A 15,084-nucleotide genomic window follows, 5' to 3' on the forward strand; every position below is an offset into this window, starting at 1 on the left:
TTTTCGAGTGGACGGGTCATAGCATCTATAGCCTCTTTGATTCACTCCATACTCCACGAAGACACATTTGGTTGCACAAGGTGATAGTTTGGTTCTCTTATGTTTTGGATATGAGTATAGACGGTACAACCAAAGACTTTGGGCTGAAGGTTCAAGTGTTCGGGTATTTTGGCTTGTTTGGATAGGGAATGAAGGGGGATTTTCATATTCAGGATTTTTTTAGGAAGACGATTGAAGAGGTAGATGGATGTAGCAACTGCTTCTAGCCAAAAATGTTTCAGGACTTTGGATTCAATCATTATGGCTCGGGTCATTTCTAGGATTGTCATATTTTTCCGTTCGGCAACCCCGTTTTGTTCTGGTGTACAGGCACACGAGGTTTGGTGGATCACTCCCTTTTATGTGCAAAATTGGGTCATAGCACTGTTAACGAATTCCCTCTCATTATTTGACATAAGGATTTTGATAGTGGTATGAAATTGTGTCTCAATCAATTTAAAGAACGAGGTAAATCTATCAAACACATCAGATTTGTTTTTCAAAAAATAAACCCATGTCATTCTAGTGCAGTCATCAATAAAAATCACAAAGTATCGAAATCCATTCCCGCCCACCACTGGTGTGGGACCCCAAACATCAGAGTGTACTAAAGAAAACATGGATTTCACACGAGTATTTGTAGGCTTAAAAGACTGTCTATGGCTCTTGGCCAAAACACAAGTTTCACATGAAAAATCAGAAGAAATTGGAAGGTTCGGATAAAGCAATTTAAAGCAACCAGGAGAAGGGTGTCCTAGTCTTCGGTGCCAGAGCCAAGTTTCCTTTTTCGTGGATCCGTGAGCCAGCATTGCACTACCCTGTTGAGCTATCTCGTCCACGTAATAGTCCTTGCCTCTCAGTGCGACGCCCAAGAATCCTCCTCGTCTGAATATCCTGCAAAATACAAAAGTCGGGGTGCATTAGTAGCGTGCAATTCAATTCCTTGGTCACATGACTAATGGACATCAGTCTCTGAGATAAAGTAGGAACATATAGACAATTCATCAGTCTAAGTGTAGGTGAAATTTCAATTGTGCCTGATCCTTCAACGGTAATCAATTCCCCACTAGCAGTTCTAATATATGACTTCGTCCCATTACCAAAACTAAAATCATCCCTTTACGGAGTCATGGTATCAGTTGCCCCACAATCAAATATCCAACCTTTAGAATGTTTATCAATCACATTATGAACATGCAATGCAGCAGAAGTTTCTTGTAGAGGTTCAAAACGATTTTCAGACACATAATTGGGGAAAATATAATATTCTCGACCTATCTAGGGTTCAATTGTAATTTTTGGGCAGTCAGGGGGGCAAATATTAACAACATGGGGTATTTTTCAATATTTCCAATTTCTAGGGGGCTTTAATTGAAAATATGCAGGTTTTAACTTAATGTTTTGGATTAACCCAAACCCGTTACCTCCTTGCACCGTTCCACCGATTCCCGTCGTGCTCTCCGCGAAATTCTCGGCACCTCTCACGTTGCCGCTGAGGGGTTGGTCCTCCTGACGCCTCGGCGCCGGTCCACCTGATTCCCCATGATTTCCTCCGTCAATTCGTCGTGGAGTTCCATCACTGTTTACCCCCACCGCGAGCTTCGCCTGCGCCGCCGCCCCTGCTCTCGATTTCCATCACTCCTCCCTCCATTCTGGGTACCCTACCCGTTTGAAGCACGTCTCCATGTGTGCTTCTGTTTTCCACAGTGTGAGCACCACAGTTTTGAGGTGTCGGGGCATGGGTTTCCCAATCGGATGGCGGCGGAGGGACGTAGTGGAGCGACGCGGTACGGTGGGCGCTGGTTCTGGGGGTTGGAGTTCTGTCCGATTGCTGCGAGCCCGACTCCGATTTCACCCCCAAATGACGAATCGGCATTGCTGCCGTTGGCTTCTCCGGTGGGTGAGGACGATGCCAGTGGCATGATTTTACGTCGAGCCGCCTCCGTCTTCACCCATCCATAGGCTTGTTCTAGTGATGGGGTCGGTTCTTCCTTCAAGATGTCCCTACGGATCGAATCGTATTCCTGATTCAATCCGGTCAGAAATTTAATCAATCGTTTCTCATTCGAGTGTGTTCGAAACTAATCGGTTGCTTCTGGCTTCTATCGATATTGATCCACAAACCGTAGATTCTCCAGTAATAAGTTTCCAAATCGAGGTTTCCTTGTTTGATGTTTATTGCTTCCTCTTCCAGGTTGTAGAAGTGGTATTTATCGGTTTTGTTCTCGAAGGTCACGGCAAGGCTGTCCCACAGCGCTTTGGCAGTCAGATGGTGCGCGAAGTCGACGACAATATCGTTCTCGATGTTGTTAACGATCCACGAGAACACCACCAAGTCATTTTCCTCCCACACATCGAACTTTTTGCTTCCTGGTTCCGGGGGCTCGTTCCTGATGTATGAGTAGGCTCCTCGGCCTCCAATTTTCACTTTGATCAATCGCGACCAAAGGGGGTAGTTTCTTCCATTCAACTTGAACGCAACTGTGATGCTTTTGCTATTCCCCAGACTCGTTACTTGTTCTGGATCAATTTTCGTGTCTTCCATGTCGGACATTTTTGGTTGTAGGGGTTGTTTTCTGGGCTTGATCTGTTTTGAAAAGGGTCGAGAAATAGGTATTATCGGCTATGATGAAAATTTTCTGAGCCAAGATCGATCTGCTCTGAGGCCATGTAGAAACTCAATGGGAGAATCGGTTGTTTTATTTTGTTTGTCAATGATACATAAATTACAAGAATATTTAGGCTAGAATATTCTCCCATATCAATTTCATATAATTTCCCTGATCTTTCGTGACATTTCTTCTAACACTCAAGATTACGCTTGTAGTTGTATATGTAATCTTTCTAACAGATTAGTTACCAACGAAACATATGAATTTAAAATTTGCAAGATTATATAGCTCTTACTTCCTAATTATAGTTTCAAACATTGACATGATCGATTAATTATTTGATCCTCCACAGGAAATATGTCACTGAAGTTTCAGATGGACTATGACGCAATGCTTGCACGCTAGAATCATTATCCAATTTTTCGAAGAAATTTTCCAACGACATCGATGATCAATTTCATTAGCAACACAATTATTTATATACTCTCCTCTTCCGCAAAATGTTGTCCATATTTAAGTCGGCACGAATTTTAAAAAATGTGAAGAAAAGTGAGTGGAATAATATATTAGTTTTATAATAGAATGCGAGTGTAATGAGTTAGTGTAGACCATTTACCAAAAATAGAAAAATAAAACAAAGTGGAAAACATTTACGGACGGAACGAAATGGCAAAACTGGACAACATTTGACAACGGGAGGAGTAATTTGTAGTACTCCCTCCGTCCCACTCAAGATGTTCACATTTCCTTTTTAGTTTTTCCCACTCACTTTCTATATTTGGGAATAAATCACTCTCTCCTTTCTCCTCATTTAAATATTCAATTATTTTTTTCTCTCTACTTACTCCTAAAATTCTGTATCACTCAAGAATATGGACATCTTGAGTGGAATGAGGGGAGTACTCTTTTAAATGACATAATTAAATTTTATTGATGGACACCGATAAACTGATTACTACCTCTATCCACAAAAAAGAGACTTATTTTACTATTTTTGTGTCGTCCACCAAAACGTAACACCCCCAAATTTTAGATAATAATTTTTTTTTTATTGAATGCAATATGGTGATCAAAAAGAAATTTCTGAAAATAATAGTATTTAATTTCTCGTGGAACAAGGAATTAAATATTTTTGGGTCACACAAATAATATGCTTGAGCATGATGAATTTTAATTGTCCTATGAACTTTGTGAAATACGATCTTGGTTGTTTAATCAAGTAGATATATTGAGGAGTTTTTGTAATGCTTGACATAACACCAATGAACTAATTGTTTTGTTATGCGAGAGGAAGCGCATACGTGGAATAAATATTCGTACTTTCATAGTATGAATTTATTGTTGATGGGATATTCTACCTTCGTGGAAGTTATTAAAGTTCTATACGTAGTAGCGACATGGTTGAATCGATGATCAATTGAGGAATTAATATTTGGAACAAGAATAAATGTTAATTGATTGGCGTTGGGCGAATTATTTTCGTTGGGAGTGGGACGACGAGATTAATTGAAGTTTCCGTGAACTTTAATTAATAAAAAGAAGGAATGTGAATTATAAAGTAAAACATTTGGGCTTCTCGTATAAATAATATATAGTCCATGTTTAAAGTGCAATTTGGCTTTGGGCCATGAGAATTGAAAGTCCAAGAATTCAAATAAATTCAAATAAATGGGAGACGTCTTTGAGCCCAAATTCATGCCTTCACTTCACGCAGATTCATACAATCTGCTCTTCAACGTAATATTCTTCTGCAATAATCTGTTCAATTCATACTACATGTTCCAGCCGTTACTTGCAGAACTTAAACCTGCAATCATTCACAAATTAAAACCCCATTAATCACCATCAATCCCAATCAGGGGCGGAGGGAGGGAGGGTGGGGCCAGGGGGGCCATGGTCCTCCCACCAATTCTTAAAAAAAACTAGGGGTATTTTAGTAATTTCACATTTATTATAATTTGTAATATATATATATAGGGATGTGATCATATGGTGATAACCTAATAACCCTCATTTTATGGACGAAAAATATCATTTTATGGAACAGAATATCATTTTATGTAATAAAAGTATCATTTTATGCTTGCTGAAAAAATATCATTTTATCGTGTATAAATATCATTTTTAGTAAAAATGATACTTTTGACCCATAAAATGATAGGGTTATTAGGTTATCACATAAATATGAGTTATGATATGATCGCACCCCTATATATATATATATATATATATATTATCAAATATAGGTTTCAGCAAAATTAGTATGAATTGTTTCCTCTCAACAAAATTTATATGAATCATTTCCTTTTAATTTAGTTTTCTCCTTTTGCCGTTTTATGTGTAATCTGAATTCTCCTTTTGCCATTTAATAATTTATATTTTGCTATTCTTAGTATAGAAATATCAAATATTTTTCAATGGTTTATTTATTAATTAAGTTGTCATTGATCATACCTGTTGCCACTGCATCAGTAGAAAGAGCATTTTCAGCAATGAAGATTATAAAGACTTCTCTACGTAATAGCATGAGAGACCAACTATTGAATGATTGTTTAGTTCATTACATCGAAAAAGATGTGTTTGTTAAAGTTAATTACTAATAAAACTATTATGCACCGATTCCAGAAAATGAAGAATAGAAGACAAATGTTATGACGTGATTACATTTAACTTTTACATTTTGAACCTTATAATTTAGTTTATTTTTTTTTTTTGAAGTTTAATTTTGGACCCCCCCATGATAAAATTCCTAGCTCCGCCAATGAGCCCAATTATCGTCCAATTGGTTGGGATTTAATTCACCAATCAATTCACAGAGTCTCCCTAATACTACACTACACGTGATCCCAATTATCGTCCAATTGGTTGGGATTTAATTCACCAATCAATTCACAGATTCTCCCTAATACTACACTACACGTTCCTTCCCATTCGTCCCACCATCTGCAAATCTACACTACACGCCCATCTCTTAAGTTCTCTCAACTCCACCATACCAAGATCTAAGCAAAAGCAAAGAGAAACCAAATTAATCAAAGTCAAAGGGGCTCCTCTTTTCTGTTCGACAAAGTTCGTGAGGATCTTTCCATTCCATTCCTTCCAATTTCCATCCACCGCTTTTGTTAGAGAACGGTATAAACTTCCCATTCCAATTTCAAGTTATGAGCTTTTAGCATTTTGTTCACAAACATATCATCATACAAACCCACCGAGAACTTGAAAATAACTCCAACATGCGAATCAATCAACAATTGAACACCCCTCGGTCTAATCGAAACTGAAAACAAGAACATAATTTGTTAAGAGAACTTATCTTTTTGGGGCTGCTCGGGTTGGTTTCGGGACTGTTTGGGGCTCTTTCGGGGTTGTTTGAGCGTAGTCGGCACTGCCAGATAGCGATTCAGGACTGCCGGGATGCAAATTGTGGCCGTCTGAACGGAAACGCACGACGGAGAGGGAGCAGCAGCGGCGTCCAGCACCGCTGTGGTGTTGCGGAGCGCAACAGAGTCAGAATAATGTCATGTATGAAGACACAACATATTCCGGATATTTTTCTAAGCAACTTCTTCAACGATCTTGTTCAACACCCACCTCGCTTTATATCTACTTTCAAAACTTTTAAAAACAAAAAAATTTCTTCAAACTAAAACCCTTTTCTAAAAATTTCCACGCCTCACTTTCAACTTTAAAAATAAAATTTTACACCCAAAAGTCAAAACATACTTTAACATCAACTTTCATTTTTCACGTAAAAACAATTAGTCGTTCCTCTTCAAAACTTACTCAACTTTTTTACTCATCTTTCTTTCTCGAAAACTTTCTCATTTTTCTTTCTCATCTTTCTTTCTTGAGAACATTCTCATAAAAACATATTACCTCTTCCTCGGCTGAGCGTGGTGAAGCGGGATGTTGAGCCTTTGATACACAACTTTTTGGTCTAGCAAAACGAGCCTAGTCTAAGACTGAAAAAAACTCTCGGGTCTAGAGTGAAAAGAAAAATTGCTCTGTTACCATTCCGTCACGATCGCTCTTTCTAAGGATAGAAAGTTCAGTTCAATCGTGACTAAGGGGGGTTTGTAGAAGCGAGGAAGAAAAAGGAAAATGACCAACGGTTAGCAACATGGTTAAAAACACATGGAATTTAAGCACATCAAATCTAATCAGAGTATCCAATCTCAGTATTTTAACAATTAAGAAAACAATATACAATAATATCAAATGATAAATGAAACAATTAAGAAAACAATATTCAATCTCTGTATTTTTACTAATTAAATTGAACCCACAATTTAATATAAGCTTTAATCGGAATATTACGAGCAGCCACTACAGAAGTAATATTGAACTCTCCCCATCCAAACCCGAAATTATAAGTAATTCGGGATCCGTTTTAACTTTCATTTCCCGCACTTAATGTCTGCTATGGACTTAATTAATTAATTTCTTATTAATTCCAAGAGTAGACTTAGCATGAAACGCTTATTTATTATTCATAGAGTGATCAAACTCCAACTAGCTAGGTTCCGAATAATAAAACCTTATTTCGCGCTCCTCTTGAGGATATTATCAAACGAGACTCACCTCGCGCACGATTCAATATAATAGCAATCCTAGCACCGTTAGATATTAATCACCACTACCCAATATATCAGGATTATTGGGTTACGAAAAACCCGCACCATTTGATAAGTCAAAGTAATGCATAATCAATACCATATGCTCAATGCTAACCTACATTGATTAAGAAACAAATATTTATCAAGATCTCGCCTTTCAGTAGATAGCACAAAGACAAGCCTTATTGTTAGATCCGTTCAGTGCTTTACCACACCAATGTCATCTTATTTCAGTAAGGCTTAGAAATAAGCGGACTGACATTGCAACCTTTCACGATGGATAGTCTAATTCCATCTAGGTCATGAAATTCTTCTTTTTCTTTGTTTAGGACTGACCGTGTTACCTTAAAGTGGACGCTGCCCACAACCGGCCTACTAAAGCAAAGACTTAGACTTTGTTAAGTTAACTTATACATTTAAACATACAATTAACATTCATTAAATGTAAAACATAACAACATTATGACAAAAATAATTTGTTTTATTCCTTGGAAAATAAAATAAGAGTTTCACAGTATTCAATCACTCGAAATGTGATTTCTAGTATACAAACTCTAACAATCTCCCACTTATACTCAAAACACTTTCGAGTATACAAAAAAAATGTGCTAACGTCTAATTCTCTCATTTATACTGAAAGCGGATTGAGTTCTTTTATTAGTCGAACTCCCATTCCTTCAACATGGCTCTCAAACGGCTTGACCGCTAATGCCTTCGTGAAAGGATCTGACAGGTTGTTTTCTGACTCAATCTTGACCACTTGTATGTCTCCTCTCTGCACTATAACTCTAATGATATGATACTTCTTCTCTATGTGCTTGCTCGCTTTATGAGCCCGTGGTTCCCTCGAATTCGCCACAGCACCAGAATTGTCACAATAAATGGTGATGCTCTTGGGCATATTCGTAACCACGCCTAAGTCCAGAAGGAAGTTCTTAAGCCATACAGCACAACGTTCTCTTTGCACGGTTGCGAAGAATCTTGATACTGAGAATGTGTCCCGCATCACCCATATCTTTCATCTCGAACTGGCTGGACAACCAAGTTCGCACTGATGACAACATCTTTTTATTGTTTCCAATTAGAAGAATGTCATCTACGTATAAAACTAAGAACACAACATTTCCTTTTTTAACCTTCTTATACACGCAGCTTTTATTAGGAAACTTTTCGAATCCAAACTTTTGAACAGTTTGATCAAAACACTAGTTTCATGATCTAGATGCTTGCTTGAGGCCATAAATGGACTTCTTAAGCTTCCAAACCATGTGTTCCTTGCCCTTTATTACATAGCCTTAGGGTTGTTCCATGTAGATGGTCTCCTCAAGACTCCCGTTTAAAAACGCAGTCTTAACGTCCATCTGTTTACTTCCCAATCCATGTAAGCTGCTATAGACAAAAGAATACGGATCGATTTGCGCATGGCTACTGGGGAGAAGGTCATATCGTAATCGATGCCTTCCCTTTGGGTATACCCCTTAGCCACTAGTCTTGCCTTAAATACTTTAACTCGTCCATCGGGTCCACGTTAACGTTTGTATATCCACTTGCTCCCAATGGCAGTACAGTCTTCGGGTAGAATAGACAAATCATAGACGTCTTTGTCTACCATTGATTGTAGTTCCGAATCCATTGCTTTCACCCATTCGCAATGATCGACATCTGCATGCGCCTCTGCAAGATTGCAGGGATCAAGTACATTATTGTCCGAGGAGTGATCCATGCACTCTCCCAAACCAATGTATATTTCGGGCTCATGAGAGACCCTCCAACTGCGACGTGGCACTACAACATTTGGAGTAGTAGTTGAAATTTCTGGAACTGTTGTTACACTATGTACTTATTCTTGGTTAATGGAACTTGTGACTAAAGTTAGCTCTTCAAAAGCTATCTCACTGCTGGACTTATGATTCATTACAAAGTCTTCCTCTAAGAATGTGGCATGTGTGCTCACAATGACTTTCTTATCTCGGAGACTATAGAATTCATAAGCTTTCGATCCTCTAGGGTAACCTATTGATAAGTCTTGTTTCATGCATTGGTTTAGGGTTAAAATTCTGTGCATTTGGGGCGCTAATGTACGTTTTTGAGTTCAGGTGCGTAGTGAATCTGCTTGACCTAGGAGTTGCTGTTACTTGACCTGGAAGATGCAAAAGAGATGAAATTGAAGTAAAAATCAAAAGTCATCGTTCGGACCTGGGAGAATCAAAAGTTGGCGACAGGAACAGAATGGAGCATGAGCAGATCATTTTTTAAAAGTCTTACTCAAGGGCAAGAGCGTCAAATCATCAGAGGGATACCCTAGGGATCAGAGCCTCACATATATAAAGAGCTCAACCTTGAAGAAGAAGAGAGAGACGAATACTCGGATTTTAGCTTAGCTCTCATTCCATTCCCTAGTTCCACACTTCAAATTTCTCATTTCGTCTGCTGCGCACTTAGAGATGGAGGATTCTGGCCACTGTGGTTCTCATCGTCGTTTTGCTGCTGTGTAACACCGCCTTGTGAAGACGAAGAAACAATATTTACTTGCTTTCGTTTAGTACTTGTTGGTTTTTAAGTTTCATAACTCTAGTTCTTGCTTTGATCTACTGGATTCAAACCTATTTCTCGTCATTATGTAAGTTTATGTTGGCTTTTGTTGGATCTCGCTGAGTTGATTCTTATTTCTTGCTTTTACTTTCGTTCTTTGTTTGTTGTTGGATGTTTGGAGCTGAGATCTGTTGGTTTGTTGTTGGAGGCTGGGGATTTGCGTATGGAGATGTCAGGAGTTGTTGAATCATGGTGTATTTGAGTTGGAGTTTCGCGTATTTGGTGTTTGCTGTTTACGTTGTGCATGATTATGGCTGTTTACTTTCTGTCTCTGCATCCTTTAGGTCCAGTAGCGTAGATCTGTTAGTTTAGGCTTTAATTTCTAGTTTTAAGTCTAGATCTCAAGTTTGCTCTGTTTTCATGGTGTTTACTACTTTGTTTTATCTGCTATTCTCGTTTGATTCCCGAAGAAGATGAAGTTGTTGGTAGTTAGAACCAGATCTGCTTTATGTCAGTACTTTTCAGCATGTACTTTACTTTTCTGCATTGTTCTCCAGACCCTGTCAGTACGATCTGCTTTGTCCTTTTACTTTTCTACATGCTTTTCCAGACCCTGGTAGTTTAAGGAAACTTGTCTCTACTTTTCGCTTTATGCTTGCCTATCCAAATTAGGAAAGTCTGTCTAGTTAAGTTTACTCCAGTTGTCTTAGAACTTTAAAATATCTCATTTCTCTAAGTCATGTATGTTCCGTACGTTCTCGTTTCTTAGACCCAATAGGTAGAGTAAAGTTTTTCTTATCTCTCAGACCCAGTAGTTTTAAGTTCTCGACCCACAAAATTGCGTGGCAGCAGCCAATCCCTTTTCCCAAGACATCCTCAAATGCAGTTCCGTAACACCTTCGTCCTCGTGGGATCGATCATTTACTTCTCTGTGCTAAGTTGTAGTATAGTGGGTTGAGGTTTTTGAAGGAATAGAGTGCACCCAACGACCCCTTTCTGATAGTTTCATGATCTTCTAGCCTCTGAAGCCTAGACGAATCCTCTGGACCTGTTAGATCGAGTGATATCACACACAGCGCAAAACTGCACGTCTACTCTAGTCCTATCACCTATAAACACACATACTTCCGTCCTAGATTTCAGCTTAGTTGGATCCTTTTCCAACACATGAGCCGGACACCCCCACACTTTGAGATGTTCTAGATTGGGCTTACGCCCAGTCCACAACTCATATGGAGTAGTAGGAACTGATTTAGAAGGTAAGTTGTCTAATATATGGCTTGCTGATAGCAAGGCATGTCCCCAAAACGAAATTGGTAACCGTGCATAACTCATCATCGATCGGACCATGTTTAACAAGGTCCTATTCCTTCTTTCAGCTACACCATTCTGCTGGGGTGTGCCCGGCGCAGTCAGTTGGGATTGAATTCCCGACGCTGATAAGTAGTCCAAAAACTCGGCACTTAGGAACTCGCCTCCGTGATCAGATCGCAGGCATTTGATACTCTTGCCATGACGTGTCTCTACGGCAGCCTTAAACTCCTTGAATTTGTCAAAAGTTTCAGACTTGTAGCGCATCAAATAGACGTATCCAATTTTCGAGAAGTCATCAATGAAGGTGATGAAATATCAAAAACTGCTCTTTGCCTCGGTTGACATTGGTCCACACACATCAGTATAAACAAGCTCAAGTACTTCCTTGGCCCTATTACCCTTTGACCTAAAAGGTCTCTTAGTCATCTTGCCTTCCAAACAGGATTCACACTTTGAAAACGGTTCCTTTTCAAGACCTTTAATAAGATCTTGATCAACCATCGCATGAATCCTTATCTCGTTGGCATGACCAAGTCTAAGGTGCCATAAGTACGTTTCATTCATTGAAATTGAAGGTTCTTTTCTTTTCTTAGAAACTTTCGATGTAGCATTGAGTTCTGATTTACATTGATTAAACTGTGTAGAAGTGATTGTGTACAGATTGTTTTCCATGATACCACGACAGATATAAGAACCATCTTTCTTAATAACGCAATTATCATTAAAAGAAATCGAATATCCATCAAAAGACAATTTAGAAACTGAAATTAAATTTCTTCTAAAAGAAGGTATCAACAAAACATTCTTCAAAATCAAATATCTATCACTACTAAAATGTAAATAAACGTGTCCCACTGCAACGGCCGCCACTTTAGTAGCGTCGCCCAGCTGGACTTCGATCTCATGATCATGTAACCATCTTGTCACTGGCATTAAGTCAGGATCAAAACATATATGATCAGTTGCTCCAGTATCAATAACCCACGTATGTAGATGTCGAAGCCAAACATGACTCGACTATTAGAGCATGGTGCATATTGTAGCCTTGCCCTTTTTATAGGACAGTCTGGCTTCCAATGACCTTTCTCTCCACACTTAAAGCATTTTCCAGTAGGCTTTTAATCGGCCTTCTTCTTCTTCTTCTTCTTCTTCTTCTTCTTCTTCTTCTTCTTCTTCTTCTTCTTCTTTCCCTTAGCATTCTTAGCTGCAACTGGATTCAGCGCCTTTTTCTTTCCTGCGCGAGGCTTAGAGCCAGAGGAATTTGGTGCCAAACTCAGCATAACTACCTTAGCTTGAACCATAAGGTCCTCTGCCGACTGAAGCTTAGTCAGCAGCTCAGCAAAAGTGTAATCCCGCTTATTCATCTCTAAATTGAGCTTGAACTGCTGGAAGCTAGGGGGAAGACTTTAAAGGATTATAGTAATCTGGGACTCGGGATCGATCGTCCCTCCCAAAACCTCGATCTGGTTGAGGTGGCTCATCATCTAGAGGACATGTTGCCTCACAGATGTGCCTTCCTTCATAGTCTTCGTCATGATACTCCGAAAGGCTTGAGACTTAGCCGTTCGATTCTGAGTACCAAAAAGATTTGCAAGATTTTGCATAATCTCGGCGGCAGTCGCCATGACAGAATGCTGATGCTTGAGTACTGAAGACATAGATGCCAACATGTAGCACTTAGCCATCTCATTTGCCTTATGCCACCGTTTATGCGCATTCTAAACTCCCACCGTTGCGTTAGCCGCGGGAACTGGAGGCTGTGGAGTAGTGAGCACAAACTTGTACTCTTCTGCTGTGAGAACGATATCCAAATTTTGTTTCCATTCTATGTAATTTTGGCCCTCGAGTTTGTTTTCTTTGAGAATTGCAGAAAGAGAATTAAAAGACAGAAAAATTTACTATTTGTCATAAACTTATGTAAGGAAATTGAGTAGATTAACCATAAAACTTTTCAAAATCTTACAACAACAAAATTTAAATTTTGTACCCTCCAGAGGAGGTTAATTCGCATTAAAATTTTTACAATTTTACTTGTCACAACACCGACGAATAGTCCAGAGACCACAAAATGGCATGGCCGCCTAATGTCTCCTAAGCACGACCATCAGATTTAGCATTACAGAATTTTATTTCTACAACACACTCCCATGACAATGTTCATGTGTTGATAATAAAATCAAGCTATCTCATAAATTCTGATTGAACCCTGAAACTCGTAGTTCCTTAGGATTATTGTCCCCACTAAGCAGGTGGCAATAATATTAGGAACCACTTTCTAGTTTATTCTATTTATTATGTTAGAAGTCCGCCCTTATGAACTTACTGTTTCGTAGGATTATCGTCCAACCGATGGAGACCATATATAAACTTTAAGTTCATAATTATCGCTTATATATTTGGGTTATGGTTTTTCATTAATTATCCTTTAGCCTTAAGGCAGATTAAGACTAATTAATTATGTTGGTATTTAATTGACTGAATAATTAAATCTTTTATTATCTTTAAGTATCTTAGTTTAGGAATTAATTAATTCTAGAATTTAATTCTTATTCATGTCTTACTATAAGATATATCTAAAATAAAGTACATTATGTAAATCTCAACTAGACATGAAAAATTTAATTCAAAATTAAATCCATGTTCAAGATTAGGAAGAAAATAATTATATTATTTAATGTAATCTTACATATCCATCCTAATTAGGATTCTAGATATATAATATTTAGGAAACTATTAAATTATTATTATCTATATCATCTAGGATATAAAATATTCCTAAAATCTAAGGAAATCTTCCCAAAATATTTTATTTCATTAAATAATATTATTTTTAATGATATCTTTTAATTTAGGAATTATAAAATCATTAAAATAATGCTTCATCATTATCTCGTTGTTCGAGGTTTGCACGAATCAACGTGAAGAAGATTCACCGGCGTCTACTCGCCGGAATGGCGATTTCGCGGCCCCAGTCACCGCCGACAGCCCGCGAATTATCGCGGCACCTTCCTTATTCCCTCTTTGTCGCTTAGAGCGAAGATTCCTCCCTCCGTCGACTTTGTCCAGCTACGCAGCTTATGTCACACGGCTCCGGCGAATTCCCTCCGCCCCGACGGTCTCGCGCGAACTAGCAGCCGCCACGAACGGCATTGCTGTTCTCGGTTCCGCGTCGCTAGGGCTGGGTTCGACTAGGGTTAGGGTTTATACTAGGGTTAGGGTTCTTAGGGTTTCGTCGCGATAGAGGATTAGCCGCTGCTCTCGGACGAGCAGCAAGAACGAGCCCTCACTCATTTTTCACGTCGCCGCAAGATCGCCGTCGCATACTGCCACTACGATCGACTACCCTCTTCGATCGCATGTAGTGCGATTCGTCCAGGCGCAAGCGCCGACGAATCGCACATCTCGTGCAATCGAAAATTCAAGTTCTATTGATTCGAATGTTCTTGAGTTCATCATGCATAAAATAAATAATAAAATACAAAAACATGCTTCGTAATCAAATAACACATGCATACATGAATTTCGCGAAATTTAAATCCAAATAATCAGAGCCAAAGACCGGCTCTGATACCAATTGAAGGAACTGGCAGCGGAAGCGTTGCGGGAATTTCGAATTCATAATTTAATAATTAATCGAACAAATAAATCACATAATAATCAGATCTATTTAGCAGATTATTTAGACAAAATATATTCGCCTAATTATCACATGTATCATGCTCATAACTTGAATTAATCATGCTTTAAGTATATAAAAACCTAAAACATGGTTTTCTACGGAGCAGAAATAATACCTAATTAATTCTCCAAAGAATTGATGATGGCTAGCGACTTCTCCACGTGATGCTTTGAATACTAGACCACAGATCTTCTCTCTGGTTCCCGAACTGTACTCCAATATCAGTGTAGGCTGATCTTACCGGAATACTAGGATTTAAATAAAGAAGACAGAAGATATCCTACTCCTAAGA

At 38.7% G+C, this 15,084-nt stretch overlaps 1 protein-coding gene across 1 annotated transcript; it reads right to left on the reverse strand.

Annotated features, from left to right (window-relative positions):
• Nucleotides 1-2,089: 2,089 nt before the first annotated feature.
• LOC148930390 (uncharacterized) lies at nt 2,090-2,593 on the reverse strand. The gene has a single exon (XM_089066452.1). The coding sequence runs from the start codon at nt 2,591-2,593 to the stop codon at nt 2,090-2,092; it is 504 nt and encodes a 167-aa protein (XP_088922578.1).
• Between the last annotated feature and the right edge of the window lie 12,491 nt (nt 2,594-15,084).

This window comes from Salvia hispanica, chromosome 3 (assembly GCF_029641045.1).
Source record: "Salvia hispanica isolate PSC_SH4W2 chromosome 3, Shi_PSC_v1, whole genome shotgun sequence".
Lineage (NCBI taxonomy): Eukaryota > Viridiplantae > Streptophyta > Magnoliopsida > Lamiales > Lamiaceae > Salvia > Salvia hispanica.